This window comes from Balearica regulorum, chromosome 19, assembly GCF_011004875.1.
Source record: "Balearica regulorum gibbericeps isolate bBalReg1 chromosome 19, bBalReg1.pri, whole genome shotgun sequence".
Classification (NCBI taxonomy): domain Eukaryota; kingdom Metazoa; phylum Chordata; class Aves; order Gruiformes; family Gruidae; genus Balearica; species Balearica regulorum.
Window position 1 is genome coordinate 4,390,097 of NC_046202.1, and position 24,909 is coordinate 4,415,005.

Below are 24,909 nucleotides of genomic sequence, written 5' to 3' on the forward strand. Positions count from 1 at the left end.
CCCCTCTCCCCCCGCCCCCGGCTCCCCCCGGGAACTTTCTGGAAGGCGCCCACCCCACGCCACGCGCCCGCCGCCACGCGGGACCCGCCCCGGCGGCGCAGGGGGGGACGGACCCGACCGAGCCCCGCCGCCCCCAGACAAAGCCCGGGGCGCGGCCCCCCCTCCCCTCCCCCGGCCCCGCCGGCCCGCGGTCTCACCTTGCGGTGCTTGTCGGCGAAGGGCAGCGCCAGCCAGGGCATGGCCCGCACGGCCTCCTGCCACTGCTGCTGCTCCTGCTCGGCCGACACGAAGACGATCTCGAGGCGCTGCCCGCCGGCCGCAGCCGCCTCCCCCCTGAAGCGCCCGTAGAAGGCGGCCAGGCTGGCGCCGAGCTGCGCGCAGGGGCCGCCAAGGCTGCAGCCGAAGTAAAGCCCCACCAACGAGACCCCGCGGGCGGCCAGCGCCGACACGGCCACCTCCTCCCCGTCCGCGGCCACCAGCACCTCGCCCAGCACCTCCGACAGGGCGCCCGCCATCCCGCCCCGCTCCGCTCCGCTCCCCGCTCCGCTCCGCCCGCAGCCGCCGCAGCCCGCGCCGGCCGAGCCGAGCCCTGCCCCGCCAGGGGGCGCTGCCGCGCCTCACGGCCCCGCGCCCGCCCCCGCCCGGGGCAGCACCGCCCCGCCCCCGCCCGGCCCGGCCCGGCCCGGGGTGTCCGCCCCGCTGCCACCGGCACGCATCTCTCACGCCCCCCTCTGCGGCTCCCCACGCGTGGGGTGGGCCAGCCCAGCCCTCAGAGCCGGTGTGGGTGCCGGGCCCGGCAGCGCCCAGGCCCTGGATAAAGCCCCGGGGGAGCCTCTCCCTACACACGCCCCGGGACTCGGCTCCTCCAGGGCCCGTTTGCCCCGGAAAGAGGAGAGGGAGGGGTGGCCGGTGCCCGCCGTTGTCACAGGGAGAGGGGCCTTGCCCTCTGTCCCGCTGCCAGGAGCCGGCCACTGCTGGGGACCCGCGGCGGGCCCTGCCTTGCCCCGAGTCACCCATCCCGCAAACCCTGCCTGAGCCCGGTGCAAAGCCCCTCACCCAGCCGTCACCCATCCCTGCAATCACTGCCGAGAGAAGGGCGACTTCCAGCTGGCGCCGTGTGTCAGCGAGGGTAGAGCAAACTTTCACAAAGTCTTGCAGAACAAGAGTGCTTCCCTTCTTTGTTTTCAAAATCCAACGTAAATACGTGTTTACCTTTATCAATGGCGGGAGGAAAAACCTGAAAGCCAATCCAGAAGTGTAAACACAAGTAAATTTGGCTGCATTGAATTACACTGGCTGGAACACAGAAAGGAAATAAAGCATAAACAGTGACATGCAAACCAGGCTTTACAATGTATTTGCTCTTTAAAACCAAAGTCTGTAATCTGCAAGCCCGCAGAACTCACTGCAGCATGGATCCTCAGCCGCTTCGGACTGGTGTCCGTGCGTCCGTGCCGCAGAGCCTTGACCCGCCTGCCCTCACCGGGAAACATCTCAGCGTGCAAACACGCACCTTCCGCTCCCACACGCTGGTAAAGCAAAAGAAAAGTTTGAGGGGTTTGGTTTGGAGCCCTGTGAAAACACACAGGGAGCAAAGCGTGTGCAATGGCTGGACACCTTCTCCGTTTTACTTTTGGAAAGAGCCCCAAACCAGCACTCAAATCTTGCTGGCTACTGGAAGAGACACCTTTATTTTTACAACCTTTCTTTATTTGGCTTCTCGTTTGGCTTCTTATTGTTGCTGCTTTCAATTGTATTTAAAATCATTGTATAGCATCCAGAGCCATTAGGGGACGCTTTATAAATACAATTAATTATCATTATTATTATTACAGCTTTACGGTCTCTCTTTTCTTTTGCCAAGATCTGCTCCCTAGAGGTGGTTCAAAGCAAGAGGAGTTCTGTCTTCTTTTTATTTGTCCTGCCTTATCTGTCTTAATTATTTGGGCTCTTCAGGGCAAGGAAGCTGTTTTTTAAGTCTGCAGCCCTGAACTCAACCAACCCATGTGGCAATATAAATATTCAGTTGTAAAAATGATATTTGTGGCTGCAGTTAATTTGTCTGGCTCCATTTTTAGTGAACAAAGCAGAAGTAAGATGCTCTGAAATACAGAACAAGTAAAAAGCATTTCTCTCAAAGAGCAATAAAATAAAATGAGGAAGCAGCTCTTCTTACCGAACGACATCCCAACGTGAGGTGTGACTAAACCGAGGTTAAACCATGCGAAGGCTTGCAGGGCTCCTGTTGTGGGTGGATGTCTGTCCGTGCGCAGGCTCCACAGCAGAATCATGGATTCAGGAACCGACTTGAGAGACTGGAATTAAAAAGCCAAGACAACATCGTGGGGCTTTTAATGAGCGGTTTCTTGTCTAAACAGAGATAGCACCAATCTGCATTTCCCTAACTCCTATTCATTTTTTTCAAAGCACCGGTTTTTTACACTGCATCCCCTTTGAATAGTATATATTGTATTTTTCCCTGAAGTATTTAGCAAATATTTTGCTAAAGTATTTGGCAAACATTTTGCCTAAGTATTTACCAAATCTTTGCCAAATCTTTGCATTTGCCTGGATTTCTTTCCCCCACAAGCAGTGTTTATAGGGTTTTGTCGTCAGGAAGAAGAAGAAGAAAAAAAAATATATATATATATTGGCGAAATGCGGCAGGGTGAAAGCGCTGAGCCCGAGGGTGCTGCCGGGCGAAGACAAGAACGGCAGGAAAAGGGGGGCCGCCCCCCACCCCAGCCCCCCCCCCCCCCCCCCCCCCGCCGCTGTCGCTCCGCAGGGACGGGCCGGGGCGCAGCGGGGACTCGCGGGGCTCCAGCGCCACCTCCCGGGGGCTGGGGGGACACACACACCCCCACCCCCCCCCGGCACCCCCCGACCCCTCACCTGTGCCTGCTGCAGGTGCCCACAGAGCAGGGCCGGCGGGAGGACACCCTGCCCGGCGGGTCGGGAGCAGAAATGGCCAAGTGGGGTGAGTTCAGGCCTGCGGTGTCAGCCGGGGAAGGTCGTCGGGCTTTGCGGCTTCTGCCGTCTTCTGGGGATAGACGCTCGTCGGCTTGAGCAAATTAAACCTGTGGCAGGAAAAAGAAGAAAAGAAAGGTACGCTCAGGGTGTCATTTAAACAGCAGTAGCTGAATTACCCTAAAGTCACAGCTTAAAAGAAGCCATTGAAGAAAAAAACTATTTACCAACAAAAAAAAAAAAACCAAAAAAAACCCAAAAAAACCCCCACCCACCCCACAAAACAGTCCGGTTAATGTCAATCTTTGGGAAGGCAGCTTTCCAGGACAGAAAAAGAGCCCCAGGTTAGGTCCCAGCAGATGCAGCCTTGCAAGGGCACGGGCAGGCAGCAGCACACAGCGGCGGATGAGCAGCAATGCAGAGGCACAGAGACCCTGGGAGGCTTGTGGGTGCCAGCAAGCTGCTAGATTGCTCATTGCTTTTTTTTTTTTTTTTTAATTAAACAAGCAATTGCTTTCTGGACAAATTCCATCCACTGCGAACATCCGTTGTGAGCTTCTCTGTAACCTTCCTTACAGAGGCATGGCTGCACTAGCAAGCTGGGACAAATAATGATGTGAGCAGCCCTGTTTATGTGACTGGCTATGCCAAAAAATCACAGGTACGGGCAATAAGAACACCCAGGATGATTAGAGACAGCTGAGAGCTGCCCTCTCCCCAGCCAGGGCGAGTTGGCAGCCCCCCCCCTTCACAGGCAAGAGCTCAACCTTGCTGGCAGCCGTGTAACTGCAGGTCTGTTCAGTGCAGCAGCTGCATCACCAGCCAGCAGCATTTAAAACATTATTAGACAGTATGGGTTTTTTGACATTATTGAACATTAATTATACCTTGGAGACGCAGGCAGCGGTGGGACACCAATCCTCCTGGATCCGAGGAAGCCACATCAATCTGCAGATGGACTTGAGAACACTTATTTGGGGTTAAAAAGAAAAACTGTCCCTCTGTACCCAGTAGAGAGGCTACCCTGCAGTAAGGATCACTATAAAATCATTGGCATGTTTTGCTAATGCACTAATTACTCCACAATACAGTAACTTTCTTTGCAGTCAGACCGTCACGAGAGGGCAGCTATCTTAAGATGGCTATTCCGGTTCGTTCTCCCTGTTGACAAGCCCCATATCCGTGCGCTGTATCCACTGACGGGTCTGATAATCTGATCCTATGATGCGATGCTTAAATACAAACTGATGTGATTGCAAAAGGCTCTCTTAGTTTTTAATTTAGTTGTATTCTGAACTCCAGATTGCACTGAGGGGAGTGGATTTTCCATGGTATCTGGACATCAGCCAGCAGCAAGGTCTCTTCAAAGAAATGGACACTCTTCAAACAGTTGAGCCTTTTACATAAATCCATTGTGTTCTGACATTTTTTTTATTTGGTAGCTCTTAATCGCAATGGTTCCAGACACGGTACATTTGTGGGGTTTATTTTAGTAACGGGATGTTGGCTGCATTTCAGAATATGGACGTACATATCTAGAAAAAAGCCCTGGGTAGTAATCCTGCTGGAAATCTGCAGAAAAAAGGCCTAATTCTGCTCTGCAGATGATGCAAGCAACTGCAATCCTTCTCCCCTCAGTTGCTTTCTTCTGGATTCACATCAGCATCGCTGAGAACCGCACAGCGTCCCAGCTGCTGAAACCAGCTCCGACAGGGCGGGCCATCTGTCTGCTCCAGATGGTTTGTAGCCGGTCACACATTAACTCCTTTAAACAGGTCCGTGTTAAGGTATCAGCCTTCCAAAACACTGCTCCAAACACGCTGGAGGTCTAAGACGACCGAGTTCAACGATGTTATGCTCCAAAGGAATTTGACCCTTCAAATCCTTCTCACTGGTGTTGCAATGCTCTTCACATCCGCATTGCGGAGGGCAGCTTGGTGCGAGGCTAGCGGTACCTTTGACCCTCCCCATCTGTCTGGGGGCTCCAGCAGATGAGCCCTGCCAAATCTTGCCAGGCAGCTGGCAAGGTCCAGATCTGTTGTGCTGGGGACACATGATGGGGGAGACCTCGGGGCACCCCCGCTCATCAGACCAGGTCCTGGGGGTGCCCGTTCTGCTGCTTCCCAGCAAGATCGGGATACACATGCGACCATGGAAAGAAAAACCAGTTCTTCTGAAAGCAAATATAGCTGATTTCAAACCGCAGCAGCAAAACACAAGAAAGGGGGGGGTTCAATCACAGCCCATCTATGCGTGTTTGGCTCTCTGGAGGCTGGCTAGTCCAGTGCCAGGCTCCTGGGGCTGGGAGGTAACATTTCTATCCTAAGCCTTTTCAAACTTCCCCCTATTCTTCTCAAAGTCCTTTTCCCCAGGTTTCTGATTCTCTCCCTCCTCTTTGCCAGCCCAGGGTATTGATCTCAGCAGGGTCACAAGTAAACTTCAAAGGGACTCACACTTGCGCGGCTCGTTGAGGACCACGAATGGCACCATCTGAGCCTTATCATTTCCCCTCCTGCCGCCACACGAGCTAACGTGGCCATCACGCAGCGGGGCCGGCAACAGCAGTCACACCACCAGCCAGGACACACATTGTTCGCTGCTAACTACTTGCGTTTCTTCATAGCTGCCCCTGCAGTGCCACCCCGTAGGCAGCACAGGCTCCGGCACGTGCACGCAACTGCCCGCTGCTCTGCCGGCCACAGGGAAGGGAAGGATGATGGAGAGAAGCAGCAGCCCCAGCTCGCCAAGCCCTGCACAAAGCCACGCCATTTGGAGCGAACGCCAGTGCCCCTCGGTGCCTGTAACCTAGCACAAGACTGGAGTGACACCTTCTCTTTCAATTCTTCAGTTCATTTTCCGCCCTCAGAAGATGTGGGGGAGGTTTTGCACACTGGCTGTCTTAACATCAGCATGAAAATCTCTATTTAGCCTCTTTTCAGTGGTGCTGAGCACGCTGGATAGTGAGAGCACTGAGCACCCAGGGCAAGAGAGAGGCCTCGAGTCCCTGAAACATTCATGTAAGAATCAGACTTGAAGCATCTGTGTCTGAAAACAGTGGCCCAGGACATTTCCATTCTGCAAGTCAGTTTGGTCCTCTCCTTTCCCCCCATCGGAGAGGCGCAAAGCGTTTACCTGAGCTCCGCCTGTGCCCGCTGCAAAGCACACGAGGGTGGCCCGAGCCACCCAGGGTGGATCATGGTGATGTGAACACCACCAAAGGATGAAGAAACTGGTCCAAAGTTAAAACATGCTCTGAAACTTTACACTGAACTTTACATTGTTCTTTCCTCATTCGTGAAAAGGATTTGGTGATCTGAGAATAAAATCTTCTGGCTACACTGAAATATCCGTTTCTTGAAGAAACAACTTCAGATAAATTTTGCAAGTTGCTCTTTCCCGCTTGACTACCACCAAAATCAGGAGGAACTCAAGATCAGACTGGAGCAGCATCAGGCATTCTTTTGTCCTGAGATACCCTGATGGCACATAAAATAAGAGTGACTATGACTCACCGCTGCCACTACACAGTTTTTTATGATGTCACATTATACATGAAGGAGCAAGGGGTAAGGGAAACATTAACGAGACTTTACATTTCTGAGTGGTGACACCACAGCTATAAGGCACTGAGACAGCATTTAAACAGCTGTAAAACCAAGCCTCACTTTCCACTGTAATTTTCCGTGCATTAGAAATCAATTTGGTTACAGCTACTTGGTTACAAGCTCCTGCGCTCAGGTAGAATTTCACTCCCGCAATGACTCAAGCTCCCACCCAAACCAAAGCTCCTTCTTGCCAGGTGCTGGGCAAACACGGCCATGAGCACCCCGGCCCAGACCTGGGGTCCGGCAGCTCCCTTCAAACCTTGGCACCGCAGCGCTGTGGAGGCAGCTGGACTCCAGCCTGCTGCGTGGGAATCCCTGGTTTGGAGAGCGATCCCCAGGTCACCGTGGTGGTGAGGTGCCGGTGGGTGGATGGAGGAGAGGGGGAAGCTGTCCAGAGCCAGCTGTCCCTGTCGTTATCATAATGATGATGGCAGAGGAGACATCCCTTTGACCCTGGAGGGTGTGCTGAGAGGTCCCTGCCTTTGACAGGCGAAGGGAATGCACATCCTCGGGACACACTGTCCCTGCAGGGCTTAAGCCCCAGCCCGTGTGCTGGGGGATCCAGCCCACAGCCAGCGCACGGGGGGTCCTAAGCCATCGCCCCACAAGGAGGTCCCCAGTCTGGAGCCACCTGGGGTGGGAGTCTCTGGACCTCTGGTGAACCCCTGGTCCCCGGTCAACATGTGCGTGGGATCCTGGGGGGGTCCCCAGCCCATAGCCAACAAGGAGGAGGACTCCAGGTGTTGGTTAACAAAGGGGGGGGTGGGGGGGTGTCCCTGCTCCCCACACAGCAGGGCCCCAAGTCCCTAGCCAATGCAAGTAGGGGGGTCCCCAACCCCCCAAAACCCCATGGTGGGCTCCAGCCCCGACCCACGCGTGTGTATACGTGCGTGTGTCTGTCTGCGCGGTCCCCAGCTCCTGCCTCCTCACGGGGGCGGGGGTCCCTGACCCATGGCCAGAGCGTGGAGCTGGGGGTCCCCCCTCCTCGGGACGGAGGGTCCCAAGCGCTGCGCCGGTACACGGAGGGGACCGCGTGCCTGCCCTCCCGTGCGGTACCGGCCTGCACCGCCCACAGCCGGCAGCCCCGGGGGCGGGGAGGCGGCCCCGGCCGTGCCCATAAGCCGTGCGAGCCGCGGTGGCGGCGGTAGCGGCGCGGCCCATGGCGGCAGCGGCAGCAGCAGCGCGGTGCTTGCGGGGCGCCCGGCGCCTCCTGCCCGCGGGCGCACGGCGGGAGAGCTGCGAGCTGGCCCGGCTGGCGGGGCCCGTGGTGAGAGCCGGGGGGGGGGGGGGGGACGGAACGGACAGGGGATGGGGACGGGCCCCGGGAGACCTCCCGCCGGAGCGGCGCCAGCCCGGGCGTGCTGGGGGGGGGGGGGGGGGTAGCGGCCCCGGGCCGGGCATCGCCGCGGGGCTCGGACGAGAGAGGACCCTGGGAGAGACCGAGGAGACCGCGGGGCCCGGTCGGCACCGCCTGTGTCCGGAGCGGGCTGAGCCCTGCCCCGGCCGTGCCGCCGCCGCTTCGTCTCCCTCCAGCCCCGGGCAGCGCCCCGCAGCCCGGGGCTCCCCCTGCCCTCCCGGCCCGGACAGGGGCCAGCCCGGTGCCTCCCTCCTGCTGGAGGCACAGCTAGAATTAAACCGCCACCGTTCGTTCCTTAATCGTCATCTAAGTGCTTCTCCTTTGCCACAGGAGTTCCCGTTGCTGTCCAGCCCGGTCCGTGCGCCCTGCTCCGGCAGGACCTGGCAGCATGGCTTCGAAAGAAGAGTGGGGGACGTGGGGGGGGGGGACGGGACAAGCTGCTAAATTGCTCCGGGACACCAGTCTACAGCTGTAGCACTGCCGCTTCTGCAAAGGGAAGCGTGCATCACAGCCCTGGTCTAAATCCATTACGCGTGAAGTTTTGTGCTTTGAATTTTCTACTCTATCTGGTAAATAAGTACCAAGCGATAAACTTCTCAGAGATGCCCTCCCTGACATCAAAGCACTGACCTGCTGTGATCAGGCAGCAGAGGAAGTATAGATGGGTTTCAGTTTCTGTAGCCGAATACATCGGCTCTAGCTCAGTCCCCTCAATCATTCCGCCTGCGGCACACCACACTTTGCTGTGTGCACAGATAACCTCAACCCCAAACCTACAGCTGTCGCTAGTTAATGCTCATTCCGTGTCAAACTCTGCGCTGGAACAATCCTGGAGGTACGGACCCCTCCTGCGGGAATTACTCACAGCAGCAGGTCGAACGTGCCCGGGCCTGGCAGGACGACTGCGTGCATCCGCAGGCAGCGGTGGGAGGTCTGGAGAGGAGAAGGTTTTGTTCTGTTCTTCCTCTGACCCTGCAGCAGCTAGTTCTCCAGCAGCGCTGGGCTCTCAACTTGCCAACTGCTGGGTGGAAAAGAGCATGAGCGGACCCTGGGCATGGTCCCCAGCTGTGCCCACCCCTCAATGGGTATAAATGTCTCTAACTCCTAGCATCTGGTTCTAGCTGAGCCATGACTCCATGCCTCGGTCGCCTGTACAGGGACCATCCTCTTGCCAAGGGAGAATGAGGTCTGGAGTGCAGTCTCTGCTACGGCCTTGTTAAGCCTGGCATTGTAGTCCCTGGCGAGGAACAAGCAGGCTGGGTTTGGCGTCTCTCCAGGAGGAGAGGACATTGCGGTTTGGGAGGAGAGTTTTCCACAGATGTACAGAAGTGTGGAAAAGCATTGGGATTTTTTATTTTCCCTCTCTATGCATCTTTCATCCAGGAAAAGAGGATTTCTAGTCAAGCCATTAAGCCGCAGGTAAACAAGGTCATCTAGCGGGTTGGCCGTGTACCACCAAAATACCACAGGGCAGGTAGAGCCCTGCTTTGAAAGACAAAGCCACCAAGAGCCTGCGTGAGTCCCAGAGCTGGCTCCTCTGCCCCAGCAGTGCTGGTGAGCAGGGATGGGTTCCTGGGACAGCAGAGCCCTGGCCTGGCCACGAGGCACTGCGGTGACACCAGGAAACCAGACTGTTCATAGTCCAACTCCTGGGGGAGGAGTGGTGTTCCTCAAGTCCTAATCAGTCTTCATCTCACCATCTCGTCTTCCTCCTGTCCTAGTTTGTTGCCCAGATGCTGGGGTTCCTCATCAGCGTGGTCAGCTCCATCTTCTGTGGCCACCTGGGGAAAGCCGAGCTGGATGCTGTGACGCTGGCTGTGTCTGTACGTATTACTCTGACTCCCCTCTGATTTGAAACGTACAAATTATGTGTCACCAAAAAAAGAAGAGAAAAAAACCAAAACCTGTAGGAATGTAAACGTGAGGACCCTGTGCGTAAGCACAGCCTGACGCAGTGCAAACATCGCATCCACCAAACCGTTCGTTCTTTTGCCCTGAGCACAGGCAGGAGATGGGAACTGAGCAGTCGGTGACTCCCGGGCAGGGAGCTGGAGCCCCTGACCAGGTCTCTGGACTCACCAGACCTAGGCGTGCGCGTGCGCCTAGGAGCAGCACTGTGGTCCTTTAGTTAGCCAGCCCTTGCTAGAGGATCCTTTTCCACACCAGAGGAGAGAAGAGGCTATTTAGGTAACAAGAATGTGTTATTCTGAGAAACAGAGAAGGGCTGGAAACTTCCCAAAAACTCATAGCAGAGCTGTCTCCCCACCCAGCTGGGAGGAACACGGTGCTTTGGGCCAGGTCCCCCGTCACCCTCCCTTGCAACCTGAGTCTCTTGTCTCTCCTCCAGGTTATCAACGTGACGGGCATCTCCATCGGTTCTGGTTTAGCCTCAGCATGCGACACGCTGATGTCCCAGGTCCGTAGCAACTCCCCCTTCCTTTCCTGTGCCCGACAGGGTTGGATTGGTGGTGCCTCACCTCCTGTGCGGCGTGCTCTGGGCACGAAGGGCAGGAGGATAGCAGCTTCCAGCCAGCACGGGGCTGCAGATGCACTGGCTGGAGCCTGCTCCCTCCCTGCAGCTCCCCCAAGGAACCCTGGGTCATACCTGGGTAGCAAAGGGGTGCGCAATCTGCCCGAGAGCCAGTTGTACCCAGCCAGCCTGGCGTCAGCCACTGCAGGGCGTGGGAAATGCATTTAATCAGCCTGTTGCATTTGAGCGTTTGCCCAGACCCTTTGGTTCCGTGCAACGCTCACCTTGGTCCTCTCTCCTGACTCAGACATATGGTGGCAAGAACCTGAAGCAGGTGGGCACCATCCTGCAGCGAGGGATCCTCATCCTGCTGCTGTGCTGCTTCCCTTGCTGGGCGCTCTTCATCAACACCGAGAGGATCCTCCTGCTCATCCGACAGGACCCCGAGGTCTCCAGGTCAGGGGTGGGATCGAGCCCTTCTGGATCGGGCATTTGGCTGTGGGTGGGTTGCCATGCAGTGTTGAAATCAAGGCGCTGTGGAGCGTGAGTGCAACGCCGCTTGGCTTGGCTCTTGCTTTGCCGTATCATTAACTGGGGAAACAACTCTCTTTCCAGGTTAACTCAGGTCTACGTCATGATCTTTATTCCAGCGCTTCCTGTAAGTTGCTGCTAAAGCTGTTAGAAGCTCTGTATCCCTCAATGACATTTGGGGAAAGGAGGGAGGGTCTTTGCTGTGTGGATCACAAGGCAGCATCATTTAGGGTTTTACAACGTGCCCCTTGATCTTGGGCTTTAGCAGATGTGTATTGGCCAGCAAACACGCACTCTCTCATCTTGCTGTGCAAAGGCTTTTCCTGCCCATGTAACTGGGGGTGGACATTGGAACCTGGGGCTCCAGGGCTCGCTCTTAGCTCTGAGATAAAGGCTGCAGCCTGCTGTTCGCACACGCTCGTAGCTGCTGGGCTCTTGGCTAGTTAACGCTGTCTCTCTGGAGAGACTCCTCAAGACAGGGAGCAGTACCCCTGAGGAATAAGTGTCTGTAGGTCAATGCTTTCTTCCAAGGTTTCCAGGCTGTCTTGTGCTGTTGAGGGAGCATGAGACACTTCCCATTTGGAGACCGATCTCTCTTCCCAGTGGGAATGGGAGGTGCCTTTTGTTACTCTTGGCTTGGGGGTGCAGCCAGTGCTGGCAGATGCCATGCTTCAACCAGACCCAGGAGCAGGGTGTCGGCAGTTTGTCTGGCTGGGGCACCCTGAGAAGGCGGCGGGAGGACCTGAGGGAAGGACCTACCTGTGAGCGTTGAACGGTAGCTGGCTGTTGAACCATAGCGTGGCGATGCTGATGAAATGAATGCTGACTTTTGCAGGCGGCGTTTCTGTACCAGCTGCAGACGAGATATTTACTAAGTCAGGTATTGTATAACTAACCAGGTTCTGGGCCATGGATTAAAGGTATTCCTAGGAATATGGATAAAGTTGGGGATCTAAGCTCATCCTGTGCTGGGGAGAGCTGAGGAATGTATGATGCAGAGCCCTCAGGCAGCCCTGCAGGGCAGGGAGAGCTCATGGGAACCACCCTTAGCTTGTTCCGTTTCCCCATTGCTACCTCCCAACTCTGCACTTTGTTGATTGCACCAGCTCGAGCCCTGCATGCTGCCTTCTGCATGTCTAACACAATCTAGCTTTATCTGAAACAGGAGCTGCATTCTTGCCTTTCTCCTGGGGCATTGACGAAGGGTCTTCCTCGTGCTCGCTGGATAGGGGCTTGGGCAGTGCTGGGGAAGCAAACTCCAAAGTCTTTCCTTGGCTTCCAGGCGATCATTCTGCCTCAGGTGTTGACGGGGATTGCAGCCAACATCCTCAATGTGGGCATGAACGCTTTCTTCCTATATGCGCTGAAGCTGGGCATGGTGTAAGTGTGAGCAGAGGTGGTGACAGCCTCTCCCTGGGTGCAGGCGTTTGCTCGGGGCTGTGGGGGTGTCCTGGGTGCCCAGTTCTGCCACCCTTGCCCTCAGCCAACCTACCTGGAAGGATAAGGCTGGAGGGATCTACCCCATCTCTGCAGCAAGGCTTGTATGGGTGCTACAAGGTCTCTCCTGCCGTAGCTGAGAAGGTGGTGGAGGAGGACATTGTTTGACATCTGCCTGTCTCTCTCCCCAGGGGCTCTGCCTGGGCTAACACTGTTTCTCAGTACACCCAGGCCGTTCTCCTCTTCCTTTACGTGTGGTGGAAGAAGATCCATGTGGAGACCTGGGGAGGTACTGTTCATAGCTTAAGCCTTCAAAATACCAGTGTCTGGCCCTGGGAATTCGGCACTGTCACCAGCACCCGTGGTGTAGGTCTGACAAAGGGATTACCATCCCTCACAGTGGGTAGATGCTGTAGCCACAGCCCCAAGGCCCTTAGCGTAGCCCCAAGTACGTTCTTGTTGATCACCCTGGCTTGGGAATGCACCGTGGTACAGCAAGACTAGGCTGATGTCCTGGGAGCTGCGGCTTGTGGTGGCTGTCCTCAGTGTCCAGAAGACCATATGGCTCCCCTTCAGGGGAGGAGAGGGGGAACTTGCATTCATTCTGCTTCACCTTCTCATGCAGGTTGGACCAGGGACTGCCTCCTGGACTGGGGGTCCTTTATCCGGCTGGCGGTACCCGGCATGCTGATGATGTGTATTGAATGGTGGACCTTTGAAATCGGGAGTTTCTTGGCAGGTGAGTCCAAATCCTCTTTTTCCTCTGGTTCAACACGTCATCTTCCAGCCTGTTCTGGTGGCTGCCTCTTGAGTGTGTCCCCAGAGCACCTCCTGCCAGCAGCCTCCTCGCCTGCGGGGCTGGTTCTGCAGGATGCTGCATCTGTTAGATGGGAACCCTGTGGTCACTGCCTCCTTGTCAGCAAAGGAGGAGTTTAATTCTGACCTAATGAAGGAACTGATGAATCTTTTCCAGGGCTGCTGAGCGTGGTGGAGCTGGGTGCGCAGTCCGTCATCTACGAGCTCTCCTCTGCGGCGTACATGGTAAGGGCTGGGTGTATTAAACCGATGTCAGCCTGGGAGGGTCCCCCAAACAATGGCCCTGCAGATCAAGGCTGGGGAGGCAAGCAGGAGTTGGTACCAGACAGGTGATGACTCCCAGGCCTGCTGTGCAGCTGCACAGCCATGGGTGTGTTGCAGATGGACGATCCCTTTACTGCACCAATGCCAATTTTCCCCAAATTCCCTACCGGGGAGGAAGAAAATTGCTGGAGGCTCTATTGCCACTCACCTCCTCCTTGTCTCCTGCTGCTCAGGTGCCTCTGGGTTTCAGCGTGGCCGTGAGTGTCAGAGTGGGCAATGCCTTGGGATCGGGAGATGTGGTGCAAGCCAAGACCTCCTGCATCACCGCACTGCTGTGCGCAGGTCAGCCCGGGTCCTGCAGAGCGGAATAAAGGAGCAGGACTTGCTGCCCTTAAGGCAAGCAATTTGACTATTTCTTTTTCTTCCAGGAATTTTTGCTGTGGTGGTTGCAACATTACTGGGAACCCTAAAGGATGTGGTGGGATACATCTTCACCAATGACAAGTGGGTTAAGAACTTTTGAGTATTACTACCTTCTTGGAGGGTGTGATTTATACCCCAGGAGCTGCCTCAGAAGCTGCTGACAGATAGAGTTCATAAACCACGTTCCACAAAGGTTCCTCCCCACTGCCCAGTGTCACTGGGCAGCACGGATGCTGCTCATACTGGGACACTACCATGGTGGTACCCAAGCTGCACGCATCCCTGCAGGTGTCGTGGGCTGGGATCAGGCTTTGCAGCTGGCCGAGGGAGATAGGTCAGAACCAGAGTCCCTTGGGACCAGGCCGTGCTGCTTTCCCTGATCAGTACGTCTTCCCAACAGGGAGATCGTTATCTTGGTGTCCAAAGTGATGATCATCTTTGCTCCGTTCCACTTGTTTGATGCAACAGCAGTGAGTATTCCAGCACGTGGAGCGATTCCTCTCTGCAGGTTGGGGTGCAATGGAGAGTGCAAAGCTGCCTCTAGCTCACTCTTGACCTGTTAAAACGACAGAGAAGCAAACTGATAAACTGTCAGAGCAGCTGCTTGCATTACCTATAGCACCTCAGTGTCCCCTGTGCTTCTAGTCACCCATTGGCGTTGCTGCAGAACAACCCAGTTCTCCTTTTTACCCCCGACAAGGCTTCAGCTTTTTACTAGCTTGTCAGAGCAGCACGAGTGAGCAGCTCGATCTTCAGAGATGTCAGGTACTCACAGCGTAGTAACAGCGCTCATACAACTTGTTAGATAGTAATTCCAGCCTGTTTCCTCCTGTCATGTCTGGGGCACTGTCCCTGTGCTGGCATGCCTCTCGGTCTCTGCAGCCAGCTCCACGTTCTGCGCCTGGGTCGGCAGCTGGAACGAGAGGAACCCTGCACCACGTGCTCTGTGATGGGGCTTTGGTTCCTCTTGGCTCTGCGGGACAGCGCTGTGGGCTCCCCTATTCCCAGGGTGTTCCTGTGGTGGTACCTTCCATAGCGCGTGCCGTCCCACGGATTGATCCCTCTGCTTGCTTTCCTTAGGCGACCTGCGGCGGCGTGCTGCGGGGCACAGGGAAACAGAAGATGGGCGCTATCGCCAACGCCATCGGCTATTATGCCATCGGCCTGCCCATCGGCATCTCGCTGATGTTTGCGGCTAAGATGGGGGTGTTAGGTACGTGTGTCATCCGTTCGGCATCGGGAGTCTGGCTTTGTATGAGCTGCCAGCGCTGCTCCTGCTGGGCTGAACCCTGTGCCTTGGGCAAAGGCTCAGCCCTGGAACTTGTGCTCGGCTCTTTCTGGATTGCACGCTGAAGTGTTTAGCTGACGAAGGCTCTGAGTAGCCCCCATCAAATGGGAGCTGAGATGTCCCAGTAAATCCAGGCTTGCTCCCAGCATGGGACCCCCCCCAGGAGCTGTTTTTTCTCACTGTCCCTCAGGGCGGCTCTCCCATCAAGACCGGGTTAGACATGGGGAGATAATCTGACCCCACGAAGTCCTTGGGGGCATTTTGGCAAAAGCAAGCTGTCCTCAAGCCCTCCCTGAAGTAACTCTCCCTGCTGCAGGTCTGTGGGTGGGGATGATCGTTTGCATCTCTTTGCAAGCCCTTTCCTTCTCGGCTTTTGTCATGCGCATGGATTGGAAGAAAGCTGCAGAAGAGGTGAGACTCCTGCTTTTCTCTAGTAACTCTTAAAAGGTATTAGGTGACTTCTTGTCCCAGTTCATTGCCACAGCCCTCTGGGAGGAGGCAAAAGTGAAAGGGGATCGGTCCCTCTCCTATAGTGCAGGAACAATTTGGTGCTGAGCACGCTTGCTTTGGGAGGGTGGAGGGAGGAGGCTCAGGTTTGCTTGGCCGGACAGGACACCTTTGCTCCGAGAAGAGCAACTATTCCGTGTGTTTTTAGGCTCAAGTCCGAGCCGGACTGAAAAAACAACTGGAAGATGTGAACGCCAATGGCACAGCTGCTAACAAAACATCTGCTGTGGGTATGTACCAGGCCTGACAACAGGCAGGGAGCCCAAATTCTCCACCCAACCCATCCTTTCGTTCCCGGTCGTGGCAGCCGTGTCTGTCCTGCAGGCCCAGAGGGCTGGAAAGAGCCATGTTTGGTGCTGACCCCAGGCCAGTGGCACTTCTCCTGTACTTAGTAATGGGGTACAAGATAGCCCGTTACCCCTGGCACCGCCCTGGCTGCTCCAGGGAAGAGCCTGGACTGCCAGCCACTGTCTGCTGCCAGCATGTCCCAGTGTCCCTGAGCCTTGGGAAAGGACCCTCAGGACTGTCACTAGTGTTTGTGCAGCATCAGCGTGGGATCCCCTGACCCTGCAGCTCGGCTTCCCTGCAGCACTCACCTCTCTGTTGCACAGATTACGTCTCCGTTGACACAGACACTGCGGACACTGTGGTCCTTCCCGAGAACATCGTGGGAGGCGGGAGGCAACCTGACCACCAGCTCATCACGCAGGAGGAACCTGCTGTCACCCCTGCTCCTCCTGCCGTGGCATGGAGGGCCCTGATCATCCGCCGGGTGCTGGCTGCTGGTGCCGCAGTCGCTGTCCTGTTGGTGGGCATACTGGTCCGGCTCCTGACTGGCAACGGCTAGAACCGGCGACGCTGGGGAGCTGTGCACAGAGCAGGAGGGCACGCGGTAATGTCCCAGGAGGATGGTGCAGGGCAAGGAATTCCCCTTCAGTTACTTGTAAAGAGTCACTTTGCTCAGTTTCTGGTTAACTCACAATGTTTTATCCCACACGCAGAGTTCTTAAAGAGGGTGAGGAAGTGCTTGAAAGCTGGTCCCTCTCCTGCGCCGCACCGGGCTGTCACTCGGGGTAGGCGGGAGGGTATCGTGGGGCTGGCCCAGGAAGGAGACAGGGACCTTGTGCTGCTGCCCTGCTTCCTGTTCCCTGGGGACATTTCTCCGTGTCACTTGCTAAGGGCAGAGGCTCTTGCTGCCCGCAGCACGTTTCAGTTGTTTCCTCACGTACCAGTCTGTGCCAGCATCTCGGCGTGGCAGAGCCCGCTCGGTACCGCTGCAGCAGCCCAGAGCAAGGCCGGTTTTGTTGGAAGACGTCTGACTCTGGCTGGGGCGTTGGGTGCTGGCCACTGGCCCCGCTCTCCCTGCTGCGTGGCAGGCACAGGGCCTAAAGCAACTCTTCTTTGCACTTTTGTAAGGTGGGATTTTGATACAATAAAGTTTTCTGAGTAAATGTCAGGCTGTTGACGTGGTGCGAGCATGACCCCGGTCATGGGCACGACTAAGCTGTTAGAGGGGAGACGCGTGCCTGGTTTGTGCGGCGCGGTGGGCTTGCACGGGACATGGCCTCAGCCTCCTGGCCCTGCGCTCGGGGTCTAGCAGCAGCCAGGGGCTCGGTTTAGCTGGGCTCAACGGAGCACGCTGCTCCGCTCACGTACCGGCAGGGTCTGCGCACCTCGATTGCTCCCACGCTGTTGCTGAGCCACATGGGAGAGGGGGGGTGTGGTGCACAACCCTATAGAGCCATCAAGAAACTGCCATATGTCTCAGTGCAACTGCCCCTGCCCAGCCCTGCCCTCAGCACCAAGCCCCTCAGGACCGGCCCCAGGCTCTTACCTGCAGCTGTGTGACAGCAGCGACGCCACCGCCTCTGCGGTGTGACATGTGCCCAGCTGTTGGAGGTGAATTCCACGTACAGCCGGTGCACGGCACCTCCCTGACACCCCACAACGCTCCTGGCACACGGCGCTGGTTGCCTGTGGGCTGGAAATGAAAAGACAAAACGTAAAGGAGCTTGAAATGGCCCTCAACCCTGACCACAGCAGCCTCTGCCCAGAGTCCGGGTAGTTTTGGGATGGAGCCTGGGGAAAGGAGGGAGCCTGCCTCACCCTGCGCTCCCCCATCCCGCCAGAGCCCACGTCCCGCTCTGTGCGGGAGGGCTCTGCACCGCGTCCCCCGCGGCGGGCCAAGGCGGGATGCTATATTTGGCAGAGCGGTGCTGGTGAAATCCGACGCTGTGCGAGGCCGACAGCTGGAGCCAATGGGGCCGGCTTGTCTTGGCCACCGCTGCGCTGCGATGAGAGGGGCTGAGAGGACAGCAGTCCCGCCACTGCCAGCAGCAGCTCACGGGAGACCGCACGCGGAGCCATGAATCCTCCGTCGCTGCTGGAAGAGGAGGACAACCCTCCAGCCCACCGGCTGGCAGAGCCGCGGCGAAGCTGGAGAGAGGTACGAAGGCTCGCGGGAGCGATTTAGGAAGGCTCAGCCCCTACGCTGCCTCAGAGGAGGCAGCAAGCGCCTTGTCCCGCATGTCTGGGCTCCTCTGGGCTGCCCGCAGCGGTGCGCAGGACCCTCACCGGGCTCCCCAGCTCCGTGCCCCTCTCTGACCCACTGTGTTTCCCATGGCCAGCCCCAACTACCGGCACAAGGAAGCGGTCGGATCTGCCAGCTACAGCTGAAGTTTGTACTTAACTTGTGGTTACACATTACTCACCTCAGCAGAGTGATTTAAACAGAGCGCGGAGGAAGTAGGTTGTTTCACTCCCCAGCAGAGCGGCAGCATGAAGCAGGCGAACGTCCCTGAGGAGAACGGCTTCAGCGAGGTGATGAACTCCGGCCAGCGTGATCTCACACCCAGCAGCTGCGAGAAGAAACGCCGCTGGCTTCGGCGCCTGGTCCCGGACAACTTCTGGGAAGATGCGAAGAAGCTGCTGGTGCTGGCGGGGCCGCTGGTAAGGACCTTGGGAAAGAGCACACTACCCCCAGCATGGCCGTCCCTGCTCGCCTCCATCCCTGACCTCCGCCTCTCCTCTTCCCTGCACTTAGATCCTGATCCAGCTGATGATCTTCCTGATACACCTCGTCAGCTCCATATTCTGCGGCCACCTGGGCAAGGTCGAGCTGGCCTCTGTCACACTGGCCATTGCTGTAAGCATTCCCGGGGGCTGCTGCTGCGCCGGGCACCAGCTCCCACCCGCTGACGCTGGGACAGGATGTGGGAATGGAGGCGGACAAGGACGGAGGAGATTGCAGACTCCCACTTTTCCTTTTACCCCTCTCCCTACCTAGAAGTCTTAAAAGCTCACATTCGCTCTTTGTTTTTTTAACTCCTGTTTCCAGGTTATAAATGTTACTGCCATCTCTGTAGCTTATGGTTTGTCTTCGGCATGTGACACCTTGATATCGCAGGTGGGTAAGAGATGCTGGCACTTGTCCTGGAGCCACGGGGTTTTCCAGCATTGGCTGATGCTGCCCAGGCACGGAGCTGGGAAGCTTGTCCCTAGGGCAGCAATCCCATAACAGGGAGCTCCGTGCTCCCTCTGAAATACCAAACCCTTCCCGGGCGGTCTCCAGGGTGGTCAGGGCCGCTCCATTCTCCGCGGGGTCCCCGTCCCGTCCAGCACCGGTGCGCTGCCAGTGCGGCAGAGCTTACTGCCGCCCTCTCGCCTTCCAGACCTACGGCAGCAAGAACCTGCTGCGCGTGGGGGTGATCCTGCAGCGTGCCACCCTCATCCTCCTGCTCTGCTGCTTCCCCTGCTGCGCCGTCCTCATCAACATCGAGCAGCTCCTGCTCCTCATGCGCCAGGACCCCGAGGTCTCCAGGTCGGGTGGTCCCGTGGCACAGACACCACTGCCCCGTCCCTCCTGGCACGGTGGGGCTGCGAGGGGGGTGGCTATGGCCCCTCACTAACCCTGCCTCTCGTGTCCCCCCCCGCCAGGTTAACCCAGCGCTACGTGATGGCATTTGTCCCTGCACTCCCGGTGAGTCCCTGTGGGCACCCTGGATGCCGGTCACATACAGGAACCGGCCATCCTGCTCCTATTTTCCACCACAGCAGCACAGCTCCGTCTCATCCACCAATTTTCTTTTCAGGCAGTTTTTCTGTACAACCTGGAGACGAGATACCTGCAGAACCAGGTGGGTCCCGCGGCCCTTGCACCCACAGAAGGTCAGCCCCGGCTCAGGGCTCCCCTTGACCATGTACTCGGGGTTTTTCCACCTCGCTGTTCCCAGCGGCGAGGCAGCTTTGTCCCCACCGCTGCCCAGGCACTCTGGAGCAGCTCTGACCCTACAGATCACCCCATCCCACGGCTAGTTGTATCCATCTGCCTGACGGACCTCCCTTCACACTTCCCCAGGTCAGGGATTTACCTCCAACACACTCATTTTCCAAGCAGGCGACATCATCAGAAGTTTATTTTTTGGCTGGGAGAGCTGCTGAGCACGGGGCTGGCAGGTCCTTTGCACCTCTCTGCCGAAGCTTTCGTGAAGGTGCTGTAGCCCCCATCTCCTCCTCTTTGCAGATGATCATGTGGCCCCTGGTGCTGAGCGGGATCGTTGGGAACGTCGTCAACGTGATCGCAAACTGCATCTTCCTCTACGTGTTCCACCTGGGCATCGCGTAAGTAGCACCCGTGTCCCACGGAGGGGAAAAATGCAACAACCGGTGACGGCAAGGGACTTTTCAGGGGTGTCGACCCCACCAGGTGCGGCCGAGCATCCGGTGCTTGCGGGGGCATGGCGGGACGTTATGCTCAGCCGGGGAGGCGTGAGCAGGATGCCAACAACCTTTCTCATTCCTTTTGCAGGGGCTCTGCCTGGGCCAACACCGTCGCTCAGTATTCACAAGCCATTTTCTTGTTCCTGTATATTATAGGCAAGAAACTCCACGCGAAGACCTGGGGAGGTAAGGGCATCTCCCCAGCTCCCTCTGGGTCCTGCCTTACACAAGTATTCATGAATCTTCCACCACTTCTACCAAATAAATTCTGTTAGTCCTGACGGTGAAATATTAACCTCAGCCCGGTACACCCCGGGAACGTGGTGCTGCTTCGGTGGCAGCACGTCATGCGCGAGTTTTGGCAGATCACCGTGCTGGGCAGTAAACATTAATTCTGGAAAAATGAAACTTTCTGCTGAGGCTTTGTAGGGTTCAGCCCCAAAGCCGGATGTAAGCACGAGGTTGTCCTTAGACGCTCTGCTCCGGGAGGGATGAGCTGAAGGTTGCACTGCTCTGTGGCCCACAGGATGGCGTCAGCAGAGCTTGTATGTGCACTCTCCGCTGCCGGAGGTCCTACGGAGCTGAGGAGCATTGCCCTGGTAGCTCCGCAAGCAGGAACGGCACCTCCAGCTGACTTGGGGTCTCTCGAAGGTGTAACATGTTGGCCAGCCTGGTCGCTCAGGGGACATTTCTCCTCTCTGCAGGCTGGTCCAGCGAGTGCCTGCTGGAATGGGACAGCTTCACCTCCCTGGCTGTCCCCAGCATGCTCATGATGTGCATCGAGTGGTGGACCTATGAAATCGGGAGCTTCTTGATAGGTCAGCGGAGATGGGGACCTGCAAGGGGGTGGACAGGGTGTGAGCCAGAGCGGCGTCTGCAGCAGTCGCAGGGGCTAGAGTGGCTCTCCCCCGGGCACCCCCACCCAGCGCTGACCCCCTCCTCTCCCCCAGGCCTGCTGAGCGTCATAGAGCTCTCTGCCCAGTCCATCATCTACGAGGTGTCCGTTGTCGCTTTCATGGTAAGGGCCAGGGGGTGTTATTTCAGACCGGGGCTCCCTAAGGACAGTTCTGGGACAGACACCCTGGCAAAAATCAGCTCCAACAAATATTGATCTTCCCCCTCTGTGCTTAAGCCTCTCCCTGCTCCTGCCTCCTCCTCCTCCTCCGGAGACGTTTTAAATTAAACCCTGAACTCCATCCCCCTCTCTGCCGGGTGGCTATTCCGTTGTCACTGCACTGGCCCCCTTACCCGAACGCGCGCGCGAGCCTCAGCCCTGTGGTTACAGATCCCCCTGGGGCTTGGCACGGCCGCCAGCGTGCAGGTGGGGAACGCGCTGGGTGCTGGCGACGTCGAGATGGCCAAGAGATCCTCCTCCACCAGCCTGCTCTGCACAGGTCAGGCCGCCCGCGCACCAGGAAGCCTTCTCCGGGGCTCCTTCCAGGCACAGCAGGAGCGGGGAGCGCACACTCGTGTCCCCTCTTCTGCTCCCGCCGTCCCCCTTCGGCTGCTCCTGAGCTCCCCGTCACGGCTGGGCCAGGCTCAGCGCTTTGCTCTGTCTTTCAGGGGGGTTTTGCATAGCCGTGGGGGTGGTTTTAGCTGCCACAAAGGACTTGCTGGGATACATCTTCACCCGCGACAAGTGAGTGCCCCCGGCTCCCGGCCCCGGTGCACGGAGGTCGGTTCCCAAAAGTGATCGTTGGCTCTTCTCCACCCACAGGGAGATCGTTGACTTGGTGGCCTGGGTCATACCTGTCTATGTTGTCTTCCACTTGTTTGAAGCCACGTGTGTAAGTCCCTGGGGATGCTGCTCCACTTTCGGTAGGGGACCTTGGTGCTGAGCGGCAGCATTGCGGGTCGGTCGGTCGAGGGTCCCTCAGGCGGTGGGTGGGCACCGGCACAGGCACTGGGACCCCGCAGAGCTCCTGGGGTCACCCCTTAGAAAACACCGAGTGCATAAAGAGGTGCCGACCCACAGGACTGGGCAGGGATACAGAAATAACCAGGTGGAGGTGGGGAGCGGGTTCATCACCGGGCCGGTTCACCAGCCCCCAGGCAGCGGCGGAGCCCCAAATTTGGCCATGGCAGTGCTCCTGGCCCCGGCCCCAGCCCCTCTCCCTCTCCCTGGCAGGGTGCCTGCAGCGGGGTGCTCAGAGGCATCGGCAAGCAGAAATTCGGCGCCATCCTCAATGCCGTGAGCTACTACGGCGTGGGCCTGCCCCTGGGAGCCGTGCTGCTCTTCGTGGCCAGGATCGGCGTCATAGGTACCGACTCTGGGCACGCAGCTCTGCATGTCCCCACATCCCCTGTGGGTGGGTGCGGCTCCCCCCGGCCCCACCGATGGCTCGCCATGACCCTCCCACCAGGCTCCGCAGGCTGCTGGGGACTGAGCACACTGGGGGGGGACTGGGATGGCACCTGCAACTCCTGAGAGCCTTTAACGGTACTGGGAAAAAGCAACCGCTGCCGGGTCTGCTGGGCCGCCCCAGCCCCGTGTCCCTGCAGACCTCGGTGACATCCCCTTTCTTGACTCACTGTCCCGAGATGCCGTCTCAGTTGGGTTTGCTCCGGCCGAAGCCACCCGGCTGACGCTGGCGTGCCATCCGCAGGCCTGTGGCTCAGCATGCTCGTCTGCGTCTCCATCCTCTGCACCTGCTTCATCGCCTACATCTCCCGCATGGACTGGAGGAAGGCGGCCGAGGAGGTAACCCTCGCACGGCACCACGGTGGGGATTTCCCGCACCCCGCGCTGCCAGCTAAACCCATCGCGTTCCCTCCCCCAGGCTCAGCGCCGCGCAGGAGTGACCCAGCTGCCACCGGAGGGGCCGAACCCGGGTCCCGAACCCTCCTGCAAGGTGCTTCCCTCCGGCGTGGGGCCGGCCCCACCGCCCCACGCTTACCCCCCCGCCATGGCGGTGCAGGGATGTGTAGGTATGGCCAGGAGCTGGGCACTGCGTGCAGTGGTGGGTTTGGGTCCAAGAAGGGTCCCCAAGGATTCACATAAGCCAGGAACAAGCCCACAAAATGGGGGTGCAGCGCTGGTGATGCCCCCAGTTGCTGAGGAAACAATAATTACAAGGATGGGCTCGGGAGGGTGACGGAGGGTGGCGGGGGGACAACCTGGAGGGATGGACCACCCTGGGCAGTTCTCACCTTGCAGACACCAGGTCACGCTGAAGCTCCACCGAGGGCTAGAGACCTCCACGCTCCGGGCTACTTGTAAAGTGCTTTCAGACCTCGGAGAAAGCCCTCCCAAGATACCCCTTAATCCCCCCAAAAACCCTCAGCGAGGCTGCCATTTTCCTTGCAGCGGGAGTAGATGCGCAGAACGGCGTCGTACTCACAGCCATCACCAAGATGGAGGGACCGACGTACCAGCTGGAGCCGCAGGAAGCCACACCAGCCACGTCCCCACCGACCACCGCCGTGGCCACCAAGGAACTGATCCTCCGGCGTGGATTGGCAGCAGCCGCAGCCGTCGCGGTACTTGGGCTCGGCGTGGTCATAAAGCTGATGACCAGCAAACACTGACTCGCACCAGGGACCGTGGGGACTTTGGTTTGGGGACGAAAGCCCCCCTGATGGGTGGACGTACAAAGCACAGACTGGCTGGCAAGAGAACCCAGCACACGCCTGTCCCATCAGAGCCAAAGGGTCCCCATCAGCATTCGGCAGCATCTGCTCAGCCACCGCTTGTAAACGGGTCCCGCGGCTGCTCCAACACCCAAACCGCTGCTCTGGGTAACCCCCTCCAGCCCGCACTGCTGGCTGTCGCCTGCCGACCGGAGCCGAGCACAGCCCGGCTCACACTGCTGCTCTGTGACAAGTGCCAAATAAAGAATAAACCAAGCTGGGCTCGGGCTGGCTCCTTTGCGTGGCCAGAGCAGGGGAACATCCGACACTGGGGGCTGCAGCGAGCACAGGGCACGTGGGTCTTGCCCTGTCCCAGGTGGCCTTCACAGCAGAACAAGGGTTTTATTCAGCAAGGCTCAAGGTCAGCTTCCGGTTTCAAGCTTGGAGGTAAAAAGACTCCCAGTAAATCAATTAAAAAAAATGGAAATTCAATTATGGTGAGATGGCTGGCTGCTCAGCTGCTCTTGCCAAGGACTTCCCCAGACCTGGGACTCTGGTGGCAGCAATGCCCCTGTCGGCATGCAGCACCAAACGCCGTGCACCAGCGGTGTGACGGTCCCTGGCACTCCCTGAGTCCTCGGGGCAGAGCATGGCTACAACCCAGAAAGCCTTTGCTGTCACTTCAGGTTGCCTTTGCGCACCCTGGATGGCTAAAGGTGGTTTCCCCTGCAACGAGACATCACCCGGTTCAGTCATGAGTCCTTTCAAGGGTGGGATGTTGCAGGTTCTTAGAGGCTCTTTCCCTCTGTTCTGGGCAGGCTGGTGGGGACAACCAGCCTGGACTGTCCCCATCACCAACACCCACATTTTGGTAGGCTTATTGCTGTATGAGACAGCTTTCTACAGGGATCACGCGAGGTGTCACACAATAACAGGCTCAGTAACAACTGGCTTT

The 24,909-nt window shown here is 57.7% G+C and overlaps 3 protein-coding genes across 4 annotated transcripts in view; 2 read left to right on the top strand and 1 right to left on the bottom strand.

Annotated features, from left to right (window-relative positions):
- Positions 1 to 590, bottom strand: part of NXN (nucleoredoxin) — a 52,222-nt gene extending 51,632 nt beyond the window's left edge. The window contains exon 1 of the mRNA XM_075771815.1: positions 198 to 590. Within this exon, the coding sequence (XP_075627930.1) occupies positions 198 to 515 (318 nt within the window). The 5' untranslated portion in view covers positions 516 to 590. The remainder of the gene's footprint in view (positions 1 to 197) is intronic.
- A 7,096-nt stretch (positions 591 to 7,686) lies between these two features.
- On the top strand, positions 7,687 to 17,116 carry LOC104635956 (multidrug and toxin extrusion protein 2). The gene is made up of 17 exons (XM_075771830.1): positions 7,687 to 7,839; positions 9,651 to 9,752; positions 10,277 to 10,345; positions 10,707 to 10,855; positions 11,015 to 11,057; positions 11,766 to 11,810; positions 12,213 to 12,310; positions 12,559 to 12,656; positions 12,993 to 13,106; positions 13,341 to 13,408; positions 13,681 to 13,789; positions 13,876 to 13,951; positions 14,271 to 14,340; positions 14,951 to 15,083; positions 15,475 to 15,569; positions 15,814 to 15,895; positions 16,277 to 17,116. Exons 1-17 carry the CDS (start codon positions 7,732 to 7,734, stop codon positions 16,510 to 16,512), a joined length of 1,695 nt encoding a protein of 564 aa, XP_075627945.1. The 5' UTR covers positions 7,687 to 7,731; the 3' UTR covers positions 16,513 to 17,116.
- Positions 17,117 to 17,984: 868 nt separating this feature from the next.
- LOC104635955 (multidrug and toxin extrusion protein 1) lies at positions 17,985 to 24,230 on the top strand. Of its 2 annotated transcripts, none has more exons than XM_075771828.1 (18): positions 17,985 to 18,111; positions 18,435 to 18,614; positions 18,709 to 18,810; positions 19,003 to 19,071; positions 19,337 to 19,485; positions 19,602 to 19,644; positions 19,757 to 19,801; positions 20,188 to 20,285; positions 20,473 to 20,570; positions 21,089 to 21,202; positions 21,335 to 21,402; positions 21,670 to 21,778; positions 21,948 to 22,023; positions 22,102 to 22,171; positions 22,513 to 22,645; positions 22,991 to 23,085; positions 23,165 to 23,312; positions 23,692 to 24,230. In XM_075771828.1, the coding sequence occupies exons 1-18, from the start codon at positions 18,031 to 18,033 to the stop codon at positions 23,910 to 23,912; spliced, it is 1,899 nt and encodes a 632-aa protein (XP_075627943.1). In that variant the 5' UTR covers positions 17,985 to 18,030; the 3' UTR covers positions 23,913 to 24,230. The 2 variants fall into 2 exon arrangements, with proteins under 2 accessions (XP_075627943.1, XP_075627944.1); XM_075771829.1 differs by having other exon boundaries at positions 23,165 to 23,236.
- Positions 24,231 to 24,909: the final 679 nt, after the last annotated feature.

Bases quoted from the DNA above. Each gene is read 5' to 3' on its own strand.
- LOC104635956 (XM_075771830.1), top strand. From the start codon at position 7,732: ATGGCGGCAGCGGCAGCAGCAGCGCGGTGCTTGCGGGGCGCCCGGCGC. The intron at 10,346-10,706 runs GTCCGTAGCAAC...CTCCTGACTCAG, and splicing joins GCGACACGCTGATGTCCCAG to ACATATGGTGGCAAGAACCT. The intron at 15,896-16,276 runs GTATGTACCAGG...TCTGTTGCACAG, and splicing joins TAACAAAACATCTGCTGTGG to ATTACGTCTCCGTTGACACA.
- LOC104635955 (XM_075771828.1), top strand. From the start codon at position 18,031: ATGAATCCTCCGTCGCTGCTGGAAGAGGAGGACAACCCTCCAGCCCAC. The intron at 22,646-22,990 runs GTACCGACTCTG...TGCCATCCGCAG, and splicing joins GGCCAGGATCGGCGTCATAG to GCCTGTGGCTCAGCATGCTC. The intron at 23,086-23,164 runs GTAACCCTCGCA...TCCCTCCCCCAG, and splicing joins GGAGGAAGGCGGCCGAGGAG to GCTCAGCGCCGCGCAGGAGT.